This window comes from Vombatus ursinus, unplaced genomic scaffold (assembly GCF_900497805.2).
Source record: "Vombatus ursinus unplaced genomic scaffold, bare-nosed wombat genome assembly UNPS02014818.1, whole genome shotgun sequence".
In the NCBI taxonomy this organism is placed as follows: Eukaryota; Metazoa; Chordata; class Mammalia; order Diprotodontia; family Vombatidae; genus Vombatus; species Vombatus ursinus.
In genome coordinates, this window is record NW_020954596.1 from 31,440,786 (window position 1) to 31,462,721 (window position 21,936).

At 37.9% G+C, this 21,936-nt stretch overlaps 1 protein-coding gene across 1 annotated transcript in view; it reads left to right on the plus strand.

Annotated features, from left to right (window-relative positions):
* The first annotated feature begins 211 nt into the window (after nt 1-211).
* Nucleotides 212-21,936, plus strand: part of LOC114023870 (cytosolic beta-glucosidase-like) — a 116,975-nt gene continuing 95,250 nt past the window's right edge. Inside the window, exon 1 of the mRNA XM_027836680.1 lies at nt 212-302. Coding sequence (XP_027692481.1) covers nt 212-302 — 91 coding nt within the window. The remainder of the gene's footprint in view (nt 303-21,936) is intronic.

Below are 21,936 nucleotides of genomic sequence, written 5' to 3' on the forward strand. Positions count from 1 at the left end.
TTTAAAAAAAAAAAAAAGCAATTACATAACTTCTTTCTCTGCTGACTGTGCAGGGAACTCTTATCAGGGCTGTAGCCAAGTCTATTTTGACCTTTTAATCTCACTTCATTTCTATTCCCTGTTTGTCTGTCTGCCCCAGTGGTCCTCTCTAGTGATCCCTGCTTGGCTGCTACTTAACTTGCAGTTCTCTAGAAGTCCCTGGACAGTGACAATGGCTTTTTCCTACAGTTCATACCCAGAAGAATTGACCTTCCCAGAAGGATTTGGCTGGGGAGCATCCACAGCAGCTCACCAAGTGGAAGGTAAGGAGACTTTCCATGAGAATTTAAGTACAAAGAGGTTGGAGGAATGACAAAAGAGATGGTATTGGGATTTGTGTGGCTTCAATATTTTTTTTTGTCTTAGTGTTAAATTTTACTGTTATCTGTTGTATCTACATCATTTTTCTTTTCAGATATATCCCTTCCTCTATTCAGTGAGCCATACCTATAACAGAGTAAAAAAGAAAGAGGGCAAAAGAGGTAGATCAGCGAAACTAGTCAATATAACAACTGTTATGTTGTCTGACAGCAGATGCAATGTTCCACACTCATCTCCAAGTGATACAATGTTCCACACTCAACTCCAAGTGAGAGAAAACACTACATTTTTCCCCATCTCTTACTCAGGGGAAAATTTAATCATTATAATAAAGTTTTGCCATTTTTCAAAGTTTCTTTTTCCCTTTTCTATTTTTGTTGTTCTTTCCAACTACATTGTAGTAGTTGTTATAGATGTTGTTTTCTTGGTTCTATTTTTTTCACTCTGTGTCAGTTCATAGAAAAATTCCCAATGCTTCCCTAAATTCTTCATATTTATCTTTTCTTATGGTGCAATAATATTCCATCACTTTCATTTACTACAACTTGTTTACTCATTCTCTAGCAGATGGGCACCTAGTTTGGTTCCAATTCTTTGCTACTAAAGTAAGAGCTGATCTAAATATTTTGGTGCACAGGAGACTGTGCGTTCTGTATTTCTTCTCCTTGGAGTATATGCCTAGCTGTATGATCTCTGATTCAAAGGTCATTTTCTTACCATAAAAATGTGTTTTATAATAATAATTATATAATATAACATACAATAATATAATATGACAACAATAATATAATAATAATTGGATAGAATGCCAACCTGGATACCAGGGAGATATGGGTTCAAAGTCCCATCTCTGGCACATACTGAATGTGTTAGTTATTTCTCTAATACTTTCAGTTGCACAAAAAGTTGCTGAAAAGGTGCTGACCTGCATTAGTAGAGGGAGCTTCTCCACCCAGGAGTTTCCTCTACCAAAGAAAGCACAGGTCTGCTTACTACCACCTACCATTTTTAGCATAATTCCAAATTCTTTTCTGGAATGTTTGAACCAATTTACATCTCCAACAACAGTAGGTCTTCTTTCCACAACCTCTCAAACATTGATTATTATTGTTTTTCATCGCCTTTGTGTGGCTTCAACTTTAAAATATCACTTGCACTTCTCATGAAAAGGCAGATACCCTTAATTTTGTCCTGGGCTCTTCTAGGGTAGGGAGGAACTAAAAATCATAAAAACAGGAACGATAGTTGACACCATCCTTACTCTACCAGGGAGAAGCATCATATTATGATCACAAAATAAACAGAGAATTCAGAGCTAGTGGGGTCCTTAGAGATCACTTAGTTAAACCTTCAGCTACTCTGACTCTGGATATAGGATTATTTCTAGTCCTTAGAACACCTTGCTCTAACATGCAATGGTTGTCTAATGATGGGTCACCTAACTTTGTGAAGTCCTAGCATTATTAAGAATAATAATCATCACACTGCCTTTTTTACTAGATTGTTTTGAAGAAAGAGCTTTTCAAACTTTAGATTGCTGTATAAATTTGTGCTGTGGTGAAAGAATATAATTCAGCACCCTGGAGGGGTCAGAGATTAAAGGAGGAATGAATCACTTTGGGTTGTGTGAGGTGCATTGATAAGCAAAGGCTTCCTGGAGCAGCAGGCCCTTGACCTGGGCGAATCCATTCAGAAAATCATAGAATGTCAGAGTAGGAAGTGACCTTGGAGGTTAGCTAGTCCAGTGGGCTCCTCAAGTGAGCAGGAACTTTTCAAAGCAGCCCAGTCAACTCTCAGATTGCTTGAATTATTACCATATGAAGAGAGAATTTCTATCACCAAGCCTAAGTCTACCTCTGAAACTTCCAATTTTCCCCCCTAGTTTTGCTCTTTCAGTCCAAAAAGAGCCACACCAACTCCCTTTCTACACAATGGCCTTCTAAATATTTGAAGACAGCTGGAATGTGCCCCCTCTCCACCCATGCTATAAGTTAGAATTGGGCCTGGAGTTAGGAAGACTTGAATTCAAATTTAACCTGAGACACTAGCTATGTGACCCTGGGCAAGTCACTTTACCTATATTTGTCTCAGTTTTCTTACCTATAAAATGGGGATTATAATAGCACATATCTCACAGGGTTGTTATGAAGATCAAATGAGATAATATTTTTAAAATGCTTAGCACTGTGTCTGGCATATAGCAGGTACTGTATAAATGCTTATTCCCTTCCTTTTCTCTTATGCATGGGAGACGTCATGTGAAAAATCATGGAGTCAAGTCAACAAGCATTTATTTAGTGCTTACTCTGTGCCAGGCACCATACTAAGTGTTTGAGGATACACAGATAATAAATAAAATGAAAGACAATCCCTGTCCTCAAGGAGCTTACATTCTAATGGAAGAACACAACAAATAAAAGTGTTAAAAAAAGCTAAAAAGCAAGAGAGGGAAGAATAGAATGAGATCAAGGGACAATGAATAATCCCAATTTTATTGGACCAAAGAGTAGGTACCAGAGAATAGTGTGAATAAAACTAGAAAGATGGACTGAAAGCCTCTTTATTCATAGTGCCTTTGCTTCTCTTTCTAACTGCTTTACTATTTATCAGTTTTAAGAAGTGTTTAATGTTCTTTATATAAGAGTTGGCTATATAGTGACTTGAGCTTTTTGGAGGAAAGGCTTGATATAAATCTGATAAGTAAATAATAAATAAAAGGCGTAAGCAGGAGGAAAATTATGTGTTTTAGATGAGTCGTAAAGAGCATTGTAAAAACTGTAAAATAATATTTGTTAAGCTAAGAGTTAGGAAGGAAAATATAGATGATAGCTGTATATGATATGAGTGACTTAAATGCAATATTTATAAGAAAGTAGCAATTCTCAATATTTTAACCCTTCTAATTTTGATTCTGTTCTCCATTTATGGCCAGATGTAAGGTTAGGCATAGAACAATATGGCATTTAATTGACCTCTTTAATATGTTATTCTTCATAGAAGCAATATGCACGACGTTAAAGACTCAATATTGCAACATTTATATGCCAATAACTCCTGGTGACTTTGGTGAAAATTGAATAAAATGCCACAAATTCCCAGTTGCCTAAAATTATTTTTTAAATTTATTCTTTTGGGGGAAAAAATGTGTGGTCCCTAAGTAGGCAAAACTCTATATTTTCTACAAAAATAGCAGGAAACAATTCATCAAAAAGTTTACTAAAATCTTGATAAGCTCTATCTACCACAGGCCTCTAATCTACTAGTTTAATAACCCTGTCAAAAAAGAAAAAAAAGTTAATCCCCCATGAGTTGCCCTTGTTCATATCATATGATCTTACTTTATGACTATTTCTTCTTTTTCTAGATGCCTACTAATGTAACTTGTTAGAATATAAGCTCATTTTGAGTAGGATTGTATCATTCTTCGTACTTGTATCTTTTGAAGGAGTCCTACCAAATTCCTTCTATTACACAAAGAAGGTCTTGTTGCCTAAGCCAGGGAGAGTCAAAACAGAGGGATAAACAAACTATAGATTGTATTTATATAGGGATGTGTACATCCTCATCTTATTTTACACCAATGTAAAGATGATGAGTAACGGAGAAAGTGATCTTGAAGTTCCTTTTGTAGAACCCTTATGGGTTCTAGAAAACCATGTCATTTAAAAAAACAATGTTGCAGGGGGCCATTATTTCTACGGAAACAATATTTAGCCACCTAGATGAAACACGGCAGTGGTAAGCAGGGAGTCAATGTAGCTAGAATTCAAGGACTTTCAGACTTGTGACTATCAGTTGATCAATATTACAATGGGACTTTTTGGGGGGGGTTAGGGGGGAGGGACAGTTGTGATTTCATCATTGTAGGGAAACCCAAATAAGGGACTGCCTTTCCCAATGCAGATCACCATTACCTTTCTGCAACTGAGAAATTAAGGGATTTGCTTATTATTAGACAGTCAATGTTAAGCCAGGGGAAGGCCTAGATCTCAGGTCTTCTAAACTCCAAGACCAGCTCTTTATCCACTATGCAATTATCAAAGAAACATGAAATGACAAAATGGAAACAACACTTCAAAATCCATCCTCTATTGAAAACATGAATCTTATCGACAACCTGTCTGACCGGTGATCATCCACCTTCCACTCGACGGTCCCCAGGCCAGGGCATACGTGTATGCTCAGTAGGTCCCTGTGGACACTTTTACTCTTTCCTACTTCCCTAATCCATTAACAGGAGCCCAGCTTCAGGAGAAAGATCTGTTCCAACAGTAACTGGGATAGTTTAAAGCTTCATTGTTGGAAGGATGATGATAATTTGAGAGTCAATTGACATTTCCTTCTCCAGTTCATTTTACAGATGAGGAAACTGAGGCAAACAGAGTTAAGTGACTTGCCCAGGGTCACTTAGCTAGGAAATATCTGAGGCCAGGTTTGAACTCAGGAAGATGAGTCTTCCTGATTGCAGGCTCACTATTTTATCCACTGTATCACCTAGCTGCCCTTAATTTAGAAAGGCCAAGGTCACTCCCTGCATCCTGGGCCATTGCGAGTGGTCTTGACCTTCGTCTTGCCACCAGAATTCGAAGGCTCTGGAGGAGAGAGTGAAGCTGATGACTTTGTGCAGCTCTGCCTCACTCAAATCCAATTCACTGGCAAGTCAAGACATCACTCTTGTAATGTCATTGGTCCTTGTAGATTATGAAGGACAAAGAGCAACAGGTCTATGTATTTTTTGTATACCACCATATTTGCCTTCACCCAGCTTGAGTAATTTGCTTGCTTCTTAAATACAAAAATGTAACAATTCTGATTCATTTTAAGGACGGTTCGAGGTAACAAGCTGTGATTTCTTCAGGTTTATCTCCTCAGCACTTTCCTCTTTCCTAAATCTCTCCTCCTAAGAAAGGTGCTTCTGCCTATAATCAACCTTTACTTCCTTTTCTATTCTGCTCAGGCAGCAGTAGTTGCATACTAGAAGACTTTTCCTCTTTACTTACCCCTAAGACAGGAGTTCTTAACCTATTTATTCTGTGTCATGGACCTCTTTAGCAGACTGATGAAGGCTAGGGACCTCCTCTCAGTATTATGTTTGTGTGCGTGTGTGTGTGTGTGTGTATGTGTGTGCGTGTGTGCCTAATTCATAATTGAAGGAATACTAAATTTCAGTTAGATATTAATAAAAATAAAGATGAAATTTTTTCATATCCAAGTTCATGGACCTCCTCAGAATAATGTTTCTAAATGCATAAAATCGACCAAGTATCAAAAATTAAAAAAAAAATACACACCTAACTTTATAGACTCCAGGTTAAGAAACCCTACTTTAGTTGTGTTCATTTAAAAAAAACACACAATTATTAAGCACTTCCTGGGTGCAAAACTCTTTATTAAGCACTGAAATTGATATATATATAATACATATATATATATATATATATAATACATATATATATATATATATACATGTAAGACATTATTATCCTTACTGTGATGGAGCTAGAATATAGTAGGAGAGATAATTTATGTACAAATAACTATAATAGAAAGTAACCTAAGTTTCTGAGCAAATAATAAAGGGGTCTCAGCCAGAAAGAAAAGCAGGCACACTGCCTGAGCTAGAAGTATTGGGGCAGAACTGTACTCAAGGTTAAATAAGGACTTAATGCCCAGGTCCCCAACAATTTGCAAGCTCAGTCTGTTTACTGGATCTGGCAGGATGCAATTCACAGTATGTCCTTCTCCCCTCTTCAGTAAGTCCTAGTCCTTGAAGAGATAGATGACTTCTCTATAATAATCCTTTGTGCAAACAGCTAACCTGCTTATGTAGAAAAGAAACAAAGTAGAGAGTCTGTAATACACCAGGCAGTAAATGAATTAACAGTCAAGAAAACTGAATAAGGGCTTTGTGAGTGATACAGATATGGGAGCTTTTTGCAAAGCCATGCAGGAATACAGAGAGAAAAAAATGTATACAAAGGCTTATTGATCTTTTTTTTTGGGTAGGCCTTTTCCCCTCTGGTTTGATATTTGTGGGTATCTACCCTCATCTTCCCACCCAGTTCTAGACAGGCTCAGCTCACCTGGGAAAATAGACAACCTTACATTCATCCAAGATTATGTGTGAGCATAGAGGTAGAATCACAAAAAAACTTACTCAAAGACTTCTATAATCTGCCCCCCTCACCCCAAACACAGACACACAGACACACAACACACACCCCACATGGCATCTGGGTTGGCTGGGGGCTGGTTGACCTGGAAATCAGAGCTGTATACTGGAGGGACAAAAGCCAAGGGAACAAAAAATGCCTTTAGACCTATTCCTGCCAGAGTTATAAGGGGAGGGGATTACTAATAAAAGAGTTTCCTGTTCATCTTTGACTTGTGCCTCAGGTCAGAATCAGTTGCATCCCCTGTAGCATTGAGTAGGACTAAGGTAGAAAGAAAAAAAATGTTGCATAAGCGAGGGTTAAAGGAAAGTACTATATATCACTCTGGTCTGGCTTCCTGCACCTCCAAGGGATACAGAAAATGAAATGGAGTCTTAGATATTGCTATCAGAATCTGTGACCCAATGGTCACTTATTCCTGCTCTCTGGTCCTGTAGGAGGAACCAGATAATCTATTAGCAGATATAGTAACCTAGAAGACATGCACCCTCTCTATTGCATAGAGAGAGATTTGAACACATTCTGTGCTGAAGGTGGGTATAGATACCTCAACTGTACCCAAGTCCTGGACTTCATCAGCCTAATAAGGTAGTTAACAGAACCCCAAGGAGGGAAAGATGATTTCTGATGGGGGGGAGATCAAGACTTGTCAGAAGAGGTAGCACCTGAGGTAAGTAATGGAAGATGGATAGATGCTGGAGTAGGCTATTCCAGGGAAGAGAAAAGAGGCTGGAAAATGCCAGATATGTTTGTAAGGATGAGAAGCAGTCCAATTTGTCTGGAGCTTAAAGTATATGAAAAGGAGTAGTGGGAGACAAAGCTGGAAAGCAGGATCAATGTCACTTCCTCAATTATCCTGATATTATTGGATTCAGGGTCAGTTCGGTGCTAAGTACATTAGTGAATGACAGGAGGCTCCTCTCCAGAGCTCCTCTTTTTTAATGTTTTTTTTCTCCAGGGCTACTAACTGTAACATTCTACCTAGACTTTCCTGCCCTCACTGCACAGAACACCATGCTCCCAAGTCTCTCCTCGTCTCCATAAAAACACACTTCCCTTGTTCCCTAGGTCACAGCTGACCAGTCTGGCCAGTGGTCACGAGACCATGCCAAATGAGGATCAGCTGAAGGGGCTCATGCTGTTGTTTGGCCATGTCTGACTCTTTGTGACCCGATTTTGGGGATTTTCTTGGCAAAGATACTATTCACTATGCCACCGACCTGCCCTAATTTAGCCCAATACATTTTTATTTAATTGAAATAAGTGAACTGGGGTGACTTATGAGGGAACATTGTAGTTGTTTTCAGGTATTCAAAAGGTTGAGAAGAGGTATGCAACTTAGCTTACTTGATCTAAGTTAGAAGCAGTAGGTAGATATTGCAGAAAGGCAGATAGAGTGAAGGGAAGCCTTAACAATTTGGACGGCCTCAGAGGAAGTGACTCCCTTTGGAAGCAGTGGGTTCCCCCACATGAAAGATCTTTAAGTGAAGACTGGAGAGGCAATCGGTGGGGATGCTAGAAAGGGGATTCTGAGTTTACGTCAAACTCTAATTTGCTGTGATTCTATAAGTTAGTTTGTGTTTGTGCTGCGGATGCATCCTAATCCATGGATGAAACCGTCTTTCTTTTTTTTTTTATAAAAGAAAAAATAAACAGGGATGATGACAATAACAACAGAATTTATACAGCTAGATTTATATATAACTTTAAAGTTTGCCAAGCACTTTATAAATGCTATCTCATTTGGTTCTCGCAATAACCCTGGGATGGAGGTTTAATTATTACCCACATTGTACAGAAGAGAAAATTGAGGCAGACAGAGTGACTTGTCTAAGATCATGCAGCTAATAAGTATCTGAAGCCAAATTTGAACTCAGGTCTTCCTGACCCTTGTCAAGCACGCTATTCACTTCGACTCCTCACTGGGATAATGCCTCATTGAAGGCTTTATTAGAGTGATGGTATTTAGGTAGTTAAAGGCCCCTCCCTCAAATCAGACCATGGAGGCATCTGCTGTTTGGGAGCATCATCTGGTGGCCAGCCAGCTAAATAGGTAAGTAGTAGTTTTTTCTTGAAATCATTCCCCTTTCTTTACTAGGATGGTTAATCAAAATTCTATTATAAAATGTGTTAAAGCTGAATCTAACAAATTCAAAACCACTAGTTGTTTTAGAATTAGATGACTAAAACCACTGTTTCCTTTTTTAGCATGGATCATTGAGTTGACTATACTACAGTATGTTACGTCTCACCTTCCCTCAAATAAAATTAATGCTAGATTGAAATATATTTTTAAGTTTTATAATCAATAGAAAAATCCTTCAGATTTTTTTTACCGTTTTATCATTTCAGAATTGTAAATGCCTTTACTTTTAAGTCAGCTTAAAAAGAGGGGAAACCTTAGAAGGAAGTGCCTATTTAAAATGCTGACTATTGATTATGTATCCTAAAGAGGATTCTTTAAAGCACTCAGGGGGGTGGGGGTGGGAAGTAAAAGGAAAAGGGTATAGCAAATCCCAGTTTATAACACCAAACTTGCAGAAGGCTCATGAGTACAGACTGAGGGGATAATTCAAGAACTAGGCCACCAATGGGGGCGACATTGTCCTCCAACTTGGAACACCAGGAGGAGTGATTGAACTAGAAAAGCAGTCTTCTCTTATACAGATCTATGTATAATTAATTAAAAAGTTATCTTAGACAAACCCCTGGGATCCTAAGCTAGAATTCACCATTCTTTTTTCTATAGAAATTATGTTATAAATATCATCTAGGTGTTGCACTATGAGTATTAAACCCCAGGTACATTACTGAATTTAAAGAGCATCTGAGGGGTAGTCAGGGAACCAATTGTAGCAGTATTTTCTGAGCTCTGAACAACTTACTTATTAATGAACTGTTGGAGTATAGTGCATTTGTAAGTTAGGGAATGGCTATGAAGATTTAAAAAAAAAACATCACCAACAAAAGGCAACAGCCATGAATTATCATTTAAATATCTGCTTGGGGAGTTTTAAAAATGTACGTTATTTACTCTAAAGACAGTAATCGTTCTTTAGAATCATTATAGTCCATCATACAGATGCCTATTTGGGGATCTTTGAAAAAGCTAATTTTTCAACTGATGGACCATAACCACTTCATGTATCTTATAAATTATTATCCAAGACTAGATCTGGGTCTCAAGTGATATACATCGGAGTTTATGTTAAGGGGCATCTTTAACAGACCGAGACAAAGACTTTGTCTACACAGCATAAAGTGGAAGGGAGTGGAAATGATTTTGCAATAATCTAGTTGTGTTTGGTCAAAGTATAAAAGGTGGCACAGTGGATAGATTACTGGGCCTAGAGTCAGGAGGACCTGGGTTTAAATCTGGCCCCAGTTACTAGCTGTGTGACCCTGAGTGAGTCACTTAACTCTGTTTTTTACATCATCTGTAAAATGAGCTGGAGAAGGAAATGACAAACCATTCCAGTATCTTTGCTAAGGAAACTCCAAATGGGGATCACAAACAGTTGAACATGACTGAAACAAAAATGATAATAAAATAAAAGAAGTGACCTTTGTTTAGAATGAGGACTAATGTAAAATTAGAAACTTAAATAACAGTAAGTTTGTGAAGTCCCTAAGGGCAGAAATACTGGATCTTTACTGTTTTTGTATTACTACTAGCACCTTGTAGCTTGAACAAAGAAGCCAGAGAGAAGGGAGTGAAGTGAAACAATGGTTTCTTGGCATAATGAAAAAGTGAAAGAGTGCATCTAGGGATCATTGTTTAGTCCTGAGCTGTTGAAAATTTTTTATCAATGACTTGGATAAGGATCATGCTCATTAAATTTAGATGACACAAAGCTGGGAGGGATAGTTAACATGGTAGAAAAGAGTCAGGGCCCAAGAGAATCTTGACTAGCTAGGTGAAATTCAATAGGGATGAATATAAAGTCTTACCCTTGGGTGGATAAAAAAAAAATAAATAAATTTCTCAAATACAAGATGGAAGAGGGATGCTTAGACAGCAATTGTCATGAAAAATGTCTGTGGGTTTTAGTAGATTGTAAACTCAATGGGTCCACTGTGTGATATGGCAGCCCCTCAAAAGCTAATATGATCCTCAGCTCCTTTAAGAAAAGCATAGCTTCCAGGAAGAGGGAGGAGGCTCTGTACTCTGCCTTTTCCAAACCTTTTCTAGAGTACAGTGTTCAGTTCTGGGCAGTGCAGTTTAAGAATGATATTGGTAAGCTGAAGAGTGTCCATACAAGGGGAATGAGGATGGGAAAGGCATTGAATCCATTTTATATGAGGATTAATTGAAGAAACTGGAGATGTTCTGAAGAAAAGCCTGGGGAGGGGTGGGGGGGTAAGAGGGTGGGCATGATAACTGTTTTCAAGTATTTGAAGGGATATCATGTAGGAGAGAGATTAAATTTATTCTGATTGGCCCCAAAGAGCAAACCAGGAATAATGGTTGGAAGCTGGAAGCAACCAATCTAGGCTTGAAAAATTTCCTAATGATTGCAGCAGCCCAAAAGTGGAATGGGGTGCCTCAAGAAGAGGTGGTTTCCCAGTCCTCGGTGGTCTTTAACCTGAGACTGAATGACTATATGTCAGGTATATTATAACAGGAATTCTTTTTGTGTTTGTGTTGGACTGGGTAATTGTTGAGGTTCCTTCCAACTCTTCAATCCTGTGTTTCTATGATTCTCGTAGACTATGCCAGTAGAGCTTTGAGAGGTCCAACTAAGCAGAGAAGGCTTCACTTATGATTCCAGGGGTGAACTGTATGTCTAGCATCTAAAGATCAATTTAACTAAGTTCACAAAGGTTCATCACTAAGCAGCTGGCCATAATCTGATAAATTTTTGGTCTTAGCAACTCGTTCAATCACCTCATAGAGCATAAAAGGCTTGTGATCCGCACTTAAGGAAACCAAAATGAATGGTCTAGACAAGAAAATAAGAGAAAATATGGGCTGGAATAGTTGACAGGGAGGTAGAACTTAACAGAGGAGGTGAGTCTTGATATAGGTAGGATATAGGTAGGAAGAAAGGTCACCTCCTTGCAGTTAGACAAGAAGGTTAATGAGGCAAATGTGTGAGTTGAGTGTGGAAAAGTTAAGAGGCAGATCTCTTTTATACCTACTTTCTTGCTTTATGCTTCATGTCACACACCATCATTGCTACCCAGTCTCCCTCACTCACTATCTACACTTTCCCTCCAGCCCACAAGATATTGGCCAACACCATGATTCTTAAAATAATCCAATTCAGGATAGGCAATAATAATAAAATAAGGGAAATTTTAAGTTATTGGAAATGGAATTGTTGTAATCTTAAAGTTCTGTTCTTACATTTAAGAAGCTTCTTTAAGTTCCTGGTTCTTGCTATTTCTTAGATATTTATGAGATGCAAAATGTATTTATATGTACATCCTGTTCAATTTCAAAGCAGTTCCATTAGATCATCACTATTAAGTCAATATTCAATAGCCTCAACCTCATCTTAAATTAGAAGTCTGGATATTGTTTTGGATGTTTTAACGACTTAATTGGATAAACTACTCAGCCATCAATCATTTTCTTGGCCACTTGTCCAATGTGACAGCTAGGGAAAAAAAAGCAAAAACAAAGAGCCCCTCAACTGCCCGAGTTAGTGGTTCCTTGTATATAGCTATGACCTAAACCAAGGGGATATATTATTAACTGAGCTATGGAATTGATTAGGCTGGTTAGATCAGGAATGTTACCCAAATGAGGAGTGGGACCCTCAGGAAGAGACAGCTAGAGTGACTGATGAATATCCATGAGTGTAACTAACTTTTGACTTCAAGGTGATTCTACCACCCATATGCTCACCTTACCTGATCTTTTCAAGATTGATGTCTTTGTAAGAAATATGAACCCACTTTTGTCTTCTTCAAGGTAAAACCACACAGCCCCTAAAATCTGTGGGCCAGCTATGTCTGACTCACCTACTGAGATCATTTATGACATATGCAGTTTTGTTTCCCAGATCCAGACAAAGAAAGGACCCAGTGGTTGTCAGTGAAGCAAATATACATGTTTTTTGTACCCTCAGTGTTTGAGTGAATATGCCAACATGGTTTGTATAGCATAATAATAATAATAATAATAATAATAATAATAATAATAATAATAATATTGCAGACACTTAATAGAGAATACATATGTATGTGATTTCGTAAGATCCTCATGAAAGGTCTGTGAGATATTATTATCTATTCCTATTTTTATCACAATTTTGCTAATGCTCCTGAATTCATCACATGCCCATAGACACATAGCCAGTTAGTATCAAGGGCCAGATTTAAATCCAGGTCTTTCCTAACTCCAAATGATGCACTCCTTCAGATCAAGTCTGCACAACCAGAATAAAATAGAGAGTTGTATAATAGTTTGGCAACTTCAGATAATTTAAATCAAAATTCATTGTCCTCCTGCTTGAATTTAGTGAATTGGATGAGAGCTATCTCATATCATAAAATAACTTCACAACCTTCCTCCTCGTCACTTTATGTGACAGTATAGCTGTAGCTATGATGCTAATCCAAATGAGGCCCTTTATTTGAGCATTTTTTATGATTCAACTTTAATTTCTATTTAGAAACTGAGTTTGATTAGAAAGTGAATTTTTAAGTGTTTGTGAGAGAATTCAATTAAAATAGGTCATTCTCAGGGCTTGGAAAACAGTGGTAGGCCTTGGGCAAATTGAAACAGAAGTTATAAAATCCAACTGGACGCATTACAACATTTATAAAGATGATGCTTTATTTAATAGGCTCAGTTAAAAAATATTTAGTGTAGGTCAAAGGCATTAACACCTGAAAAATGTTTTTATAATTTTTACCCCTTCTAGTTAGAACTAGGGACTGGGACCCCTATGTGCGAATCACTAATATCAACTATTCATTGCAGGGCACTGAAGAAAGTCAATTTGTTTCCAGGCCTTGCAAGTGAATAAAATAGAGACAGCAATAGTAATGGGAAAAAAAAGGCACTTAGAGATGTTTGCATAAAAGACACTTTGTCATTTGAAAGCATTATTGAATATTTTTTTGTCTGCCTGAATGTGCCAAATGGCTTAGAGAACAAGCAGGCAAATTTATGTAAACTTTTTGTACAATGTTCCAGATACACGGTGATAGGCGCTATATATATTTATGAATAAATAAATAATATAAGCATTATTTTAAATTTTGATGGCACATCAATATGATTTGGGGTGTTAGCCAACGAACCTGACCTATGTCATTGAAACCAAACATCTGCCTTAGTGAAAGTGTTTCATAAATATTTTTAAACCCAGAGGTGAAGTATAACAACTAATGTTTGAGCCTGTAAATAAAAGTAAATTACACCTTGACTTAAAACGTGCTAGAAATCATCACCTCCTTCCCGTAGGATTGTGCTGAGAATTCCCAGGTTGATCTTGCCTTACTTCTGTGTTGTTTTTCATGAGGCAGTTACTCACTCTCTACTGTTGCTTTGCATCACCCCAGAATGAAAAGTCAGAGCTTCAAAGAAATACTCAAAATTGTTAGCTGTGAATAGTGTGTCAAGGACATAATAGATCTCCCAGAGTCACCCAGTGCCAGTGGATTGGCACAGAACTGGGAGATGGGAAAGAAGAGTCACAGAAACAGTTTGTTTGGACTGGGTCTCAGCTTAATCTAAATGGGTTCGGTAACACACCATGAAACGTGACAGTGGGCCTGCAGAAACTTGCTGTGACATTTCAAATTCTCCTAACTCTTTTAATTAACCATTTCAAGTATAATGAACCTTATAGCAATACAGATTTAATAAGACTCATATATATACTCTGCCTGGAATAGCCTACAGAGGATGGTCTAGCTCTGTTTAGGCAATGGACTAGAACCAGATGATAACCTAATTTTGACCTTTAATTTCTATAATACATGGTGATTCAGAAAGGCATTTTTTTTTGAAGTGAGAAGCTACAGCAGAATTCTGTTATGAAATGGCTTGTCATGATGGGATTTGGACACAATCATTCATTCACTCAGCAAATATTTATTAGGTGCTTATGAAGTGGAATGCATAGTGTTGGTGCTGGGGGAGATAGAAAGATAGACAAAGCTGCAGCATCTTCCCCCAAAAGTGCTTACAATCCAAAAGAAGTTTCAGGACAGGGTTGTATAACAATGATACATATTAAAATATAAGTGTATATGTGAATGGCAAAGTGCTGTGATTTCAAATGAGGAAGAGATCACTGCCAGCTGAGGAAATTAAAGAAATCTTCACAGGCTCTTTGACACTTGATTTGGATCATCTAAGGGTGGCTAGAGAAACAACAATCAACAGGTAGAGACAGGAGCAGAGAGTATTCTAGGTATAGGCAAAGGCATAAAAATGGGAAAGCATTGGGGCATTCTCATGAGAAAAGAAGTAGTATAGAGTAAGTGAGGGGGAGTATGAGATAATGCTGGAAAGATGACTTGGAGACATACAGTGAAATGCGTGGTAACAGCGAGTAGGTTAGAATGATGAAACTGTGTTTCCTAAACAAAAGCATAAGACAAGCCAGGCTATGAGGGATTTTGGCATTGACCCCAATGAAGGACAACATTGTGAGTGAAGAGTAATCTAAGTTAGAGGAATGTTGTAGAAAGCATAATAGAGACTGAAGAAAATAGGCTCTGTAGGTCTGTGGCAGAGTAAACTAAGAAATTATCCAAATAGCCCAGGGAAGCAAGGTGAGACTGCAATCAACAAACTACTTTGAACTTGGAAGCTGGAATCTGCAATAAGGAGCTAGCTGACTAGCAAGTCATTCCAGATGAGTGTAGATAAGATTATAAACAGCCTTTAGTTCTCATCTACTACCTCTTCTCCCTTACTAGAGCCATAGGAAGCCCCAGAAATAGGAGAAATCTATTACAATTTAGCTTTAGAACAGCTCTGGGAGATTCACCTCCCCCTTATGCAAGGGGAACAGTGGATATATCGCAAGCATGTTTAGTTCAAGGCAGGCCTCTGGAGGCTCACCAAGGTACATAGGTAGACAAGTCCTCCATTCCCAAGGGAAATAGTGAGTGCTCACCAACCCCTCCCATCAACAGCTAAGCATTTATGTTCAATTCTAGGCTGGCTGGGCCATGCTTTCTCTGAGGAGATTACATTCATAAGGTTCGCCTTACATTTCTGCTCTGTTGTTTGGTGTCCACATTCTTCACCTTAGACCTCAAAGAATAACTGTGATACCTAGGTTAGAATGGCTATTTGAGTCTCCTTAAGCTAAAGAGGATTATTAAGGGAAAATCCAAATGCCAAGTCGAATAGCATTTATTAAGTACCTACTGTATACCAGGTACTGTGCTAAGTGCTGGAGAAAATAAGTGAATAAAGGGTGCATACTCTTTTGTAGCTCACTCTCCAATGGGGGGAGATGACATGCAAACAACTATGTATCAACAAAGTATATACAGGATAAATCAAAGATCATCTCAGAAGGAAGGCAATAGCACTAAGTGCGGCTAGGTGGCACAGTGGATAGAGTTTGGGGCCTGGAGTGAGGAAGACCTCTGTTCAAATCTGGCCGCAGACCTAAGCAAGTCACTGCTTGCCTCAGTTTCCTCATCTGTAAAATGAACTGCAGAAAGAAATGACAAACCATTCCAGTATCTTTGCCAAGAAAACACCAAATGGGGTCATACTGAGTTGGACCAAAAGAACTCACCACAGCCACCACCAACAACACTAGCCCTGAGGGGATTAGGAAAGGTTTCTTGCAGAGGGTAGGAAGGGAAAATACAAACAGCCTTATTTACTGAAAGGAATAGCATGGCCGGTCTACTTACTGTCAATCTCAGGAATGCAAAAGCTAAGGGAGAGAACACTCTTTCCTTCTATGCACAGTATCCCCATGCTCTACTCTCATTTTGAGTTAGGAGTCACTGATTATCAGAGTCCAGGCAACCATTCTAATAAGAATTTTTCACAATGGAGTCCTAGGAAATTTATTTGGTTGATAAGAATGCAAAAAGATCTTAGCAAGATAGAACAATGTACTGTATCTAATAAGGATAAATTTAATGGGCATAAACACCTGAGTTTAAAAAAATTAACTGTACAAGTAAAAGATGGAAGGGAGGCATGTCTAGAGAATATTTAATATAGAACTTTTGGGGAGAGGGGATTTAGTGGTCTGTAAGTTCAATATGAGTAAAAAGCATGACATGATGATCTTACTCAAACTCAGACACTCAAAGGGATTTATGATCTCATGGATGTGAATATTTCCTGCAATGATTTGGATTAAAACCCATTTATACCTGACTATCCTATGAGACTTTTATCCGTATCACACCATAACTTCATAGAATCAATCAATCAATAGTTTATTAGCATTGACTAAGTACCTACTATGTTCCAGGCACTGTACTAAGCTCAGGGGATACAAAAAAAGGCAAAGGACAGTCCCTGCCCTCAAGGAGCTCACAATATAATGAGCTCAAGGAGATTACAATTTAATAATTACAATCAACATGCAAAGGAATACATACAAAGCCAAAGAGGGTCTACCAGTGTTCTAGGGTCCTTTCTTTCTTTCTCCTGACATTGTAAGGATACCAGCGGATAGCGGAGTTATCTACCTGTTGTTCCTCAATCTTGCCACATGATCACATCATCTTTTTTTATTATCATTCATTTCTCTGACATGCTTTACTTTAGTTCTTATTTAGAGATCTTTATTTTTTATGTATTTCAGCCTGCTCATAACTATGAAACATGTATTTTTTCATTAACTTTTGAGTAATTCTCATTTTAATTATTTTGGAAACCATGGTGTGCCATGGTACACAGCTGCACAACAACACTGATAGAATACTGGCATTCAAAAGTAGGCTTTTGTTTCTTGGAATATTTTGGGATCATTAAAAAGGGCTTTGTAATTTCTTAAAGTCAATCCAGTTCATTCATCCATTTGTATAATTCAGGGCTTTCCTTATCCCTTTGTACTGTTTGTCCAAGAAAAATATCCCAATGGATGAGTGCTATAGATTATTCATCTAACTTTATGACAGAGCCTGGACAATAGACAATCTTTGTCCACTTGTTTTTTTCCTATGTAGATGGTTAGATCAAATTCTTTTGCGTTTAAATAGATCTCTTCCAGGAGTGTCTGTGGTGTTCCAGAGTTTGATGCATACAGCACAATGCCATATGCAAACAGGTGAATCTGGAGGACCTGACACTGTGGTTTTTAGTTTGGATTAACTGGGGCATGATGAAAGAGGTCCCTCTACTCTCTGTTCTGGCAAGACCACATCTTGAGAATTGTGTTCAGTCCCAAGAGTCACATTTTAGGAAAAATATTGATAAGATGGAACAAGTTCAGAGAAACCCAATCAGAAACATGAGAGGACAGGAAACTGTACCATATTAAGAATAACTTCAAGGAACTCTGTATAAGATAAAAAGAGATGACTTGAGGGGGACGTGACAGCGGTCTTAAAGTATTTGAAGGGATACTATCCAGAAGAGGTATTCCATTTGATCCATTTGGCTCCTGAAGGCAAAACTAAGAGTAATGGGTTAAAAGCACATGAAGCTAGATTTTGGTTTACAGATAAACTTCCTAAAGATTAGAGCTGTCTGAAAATGAAGTAGGCTGTCTCTGGTCATAGTAATATACATTACTAGAGATCTTCAAGCATAGGCTAGGTTAGAGGTTCCCAAACTAATTTGTCCGACCACCCCATTTTCAAGAAAAAAAAATTACTCAGTGGCCCTCTGGAAATATACTTTTTTAACCCTTCAATGTATTTTTTGAGATTTGTGTCATTTCAAAAATATATAAAATATTTTATAAAAAATGACATCTTAAATTTAATAATTTATTGTAAATTTGTATTTTTTTCTACATTGAAATTTTGATGATGTAATATCACATCATGTAACCATAGAGTATCAAATTGTAAACAAGTCATTACACTCACGTATTCTGGTTCATACATGCTGTACTTCTTGACAATGCCGCCTGCCAACACTTGCTTGTTAAGACCTGTCAGTGGACTTGACCACTGATGGGTTATAACCTGCATTTTGTGGGTTTAGTTGGAAAATAATGTAATCATTATGACTTTAACTCTTGTTATACAATAGATGAAACATGTATGAATGTTTTTTCAAAATTTTCTTCTGTTCTTTCCTTATGCTTCCATCACCCTTATTTTATTTACCCCTCCCTCCCAACTGTACCTGAGGCTACTATTGTCCCCTTGGATTATTTCAGCAATCCCCTCCCCCTCCAGGGGGAGGGCTATATGCTCACTTTTTAGGCGCATTACAGAAGGCATTTCTGTTCAGGTATATGCACTAGACAACTTCTGAGCTCCCTTCTAGCTCTGGAATTCTGTGATTCTAATGTGTCTTACTCTCCTACACTAGCATTCTACAAGGATTCTCCTGTATTTAGGAATTGTGAATCAAAATGTGAGTACTTCTAATAAAATATTGACATTTATTTGATAGATAGATTTGGCATGTTCTGCTCAATTTTTGAAGCCAGTTCAAGAGAATATTTGGAAAAAAAAAAGTTGTGTTGCTATTTTGTTGCATCTCCCATTAAAGTCCGAACCTAACTTGCTCACTGTGGCATTGAGATAGTCAGTCAGTCAGTCAGTCAGTCAGTGAACATTTATTAAGTACCTACTCTGTGCTAGGAACTTTGCTAAGCACAAGGGATACAAAGAAAGGCAAATGTAAGTCCTTGACCTCAAGTTGTTCACAAACTATTGGGGGAGACAGCAAGCAAATGTATATCAAGGATAAATAGGAAATAATTAACATAAGGAAGACTCTATACTTGAAGGATTCAGTAAAATTTCCCCTAGAAGGTGAGATATTAGGTGAGACTTGAGGGAAGCCAGGGAAGCCAGGAGGTAGAGATGAGGAGGGACAGCCAGAGAAAATGCCCAAAGCTGAGAGATGGAGTGTCTTGTTCTTGGAGCAGCATGGAGGTAAGTATCTCTGGATTGAAAAGACCATGGTGGTGGTGGTGGGAGGGAGGTGGTGGTAAGATGTAAAATGACTAAAAAGACAGGGAACAGCTAGGTTATAAAAGGCTTCGAGTTTTTGAAGGTAGTGCCAATGAATGAACTGCATATTCTGGCAGGACCAGCCAAGCATGGAAGATGTTTTGTGCGGTGTGGTAAAAGACTCTTTATCTCTTATGATTAAATAGCTGAAGAGATTCACTAGTAGATTAGTAATAAGGTGGTTTTTTGTTTGTTTGTTTGTTTGTTTGTTTTTTTGCCATAGCAACTCATGAAGCTAACTAGTGAGGTGTGGCATGGTTATAAATTTTTTTTGTGGAGTGAGCCAGTCGGTAAATAAGCATTTATTAAGAGCTTACTACGTATTAGGCACCGTGCTAATATCTACAGTGATGAAAAATCATGGATCTTTACAAGTATTGATGCGCATTTGAAGTATACTCAGGAATCCATGATTAATGGTAGAAATTATTTTAAGAAGAGTTAGTAATTGAGTTAGTGCTTGCCAAGTATATGGATTGTTCTACTCCATTCAGCAGACTGGAAAATTCCTGTGGCGTCAAGTAATTAGAAGGGATATGGGATATCTTGAGGATTTTTGTGATCACTAGGAATTTTGTGAAACTACTAGCAAAGCAGTTATTATGTAGTACTTTACATCCTCTCAATAAATTCTCAATAAATATTTATTAGTTTGATAATTTAATCAGATTTTTTCTTTAAAAGAAAAGCAAATAAATCTGCCTTTGGTTTGTGCATATCTGTGCCTAGAGATGGGGATGGAGGTGTGTGTGGAGTCTATGGGTCATAGTTTTCAAAATCCTTTATAATAATATTGACGTTAATATTATTAATATAAATAATTAATAATAATATGTCTGAGGTAGACATATAGAGTTGCCCCTATTTCATAGGTTTGAGAACTAGGGCCAGAGGAAATGAGCAGCTCAAGGTTATTGGTAAAAAAGAGATGGGAATATCACAACTCTTTCTTTTTTTTTGCCAGAAAGTCCTACAGTGAGATGATATCTTCAATGAACTTGACTTTAATTCTTCCATCCTCGGCTACTCTACTTCTATCCAATCAAGAGAGTAATTATACAGACCAGAAAGGGTCTGGAATTCTGCTAAATTCCAGAGAAAATGGAAAGTCAGGTCTAGGTTCACTATTATGAGTCAGGTCTACTGGGACCAGACAGGGTCTTTACTGGCCTGTGTAGGGAGGTACAATATCAATATCATTATCTAGCACAGAAAATACAATATAAAAGGTGGAAAAACCAGACCACCATCAGAGGAGGGTCACCAGAATGATGAAAGAGCATAAAACCATGTCAATACAGGCAACTAATGAAGGCTAAACATCTGGAGGAAAAAAAATAAAAGAAAACTTGATGGGGAAGTATGATAGTTGTGTTCGGTTATTTGAAGAGATATTCTATGGATAGCTTTACTTTGGTTGTCCCTATAGGGCAGGACTAGCACCAATGTATGGAAGTTATAGCGAGGCAGATTTCAGCTCAACATAAGGAAAACTTCCCAATAAACTGTGTTCCCTTAAGGGGAAGATGGTCTTTAAGCAGAGGCTGAGGGACTAGCCATTGGGAGCAGGGCAAGTGGAATTCATCTTTGGTTAGGGGATAGGCAAGTCAATCAGGACTTAAGGAACAAATATCCCTGCTCCCTATATTAGGATATAGTACATGGAGGAATGGGACTCTAGGAGGTTCATTAGTCATGGGGAGAAGATGAGGGCTCTCCCTGGATATCCTTTGCACTTCTAGGGAGAAGGGGATCATTTCTAGCAGCTTTAGTGAAGAGCTGAGGCTACCTTCAGGGAGACTTTATGTTAGATGTATTTTCAACTTGGAAATCGTAGGACATGTTTAGAATTGAAAGAGACTTTAGAACTCATTTCTGATCTTGGCAAGCAGTATGGCATAACGGATAGACTGGCAGGCAGTACTGACTCAGTACCTCAGTGACCTTTAGTTTCTTCATCTGTACAATCAGGATAATAATACCTCTCGTAGAGTTATTGTAGGAATCCTAGAATCATAGATTTAGAGCTGGAAGGGACATCATAGTCCATTGAGAGTTCAATACTCATATTTTATAGATGAGGAAACTGAGGCTCATGGAGGTTAAGCTCTTTTCTCAAAGTAACAGAAATAGTAATAATGTAAAATGTAAAGCACTACATAAATGTGAGCTATTAAGTGGAAGTCCATAGAGGAAGAATAACAACTAACAGTTATTCAGTGAGCCAAGATTAGAACTCAGAATCACTGACTCTGACTCCAGTGCCTTTTCCATCACACTCTGGTGGAACCTCTTTATGTTATATGGTCAGATAATG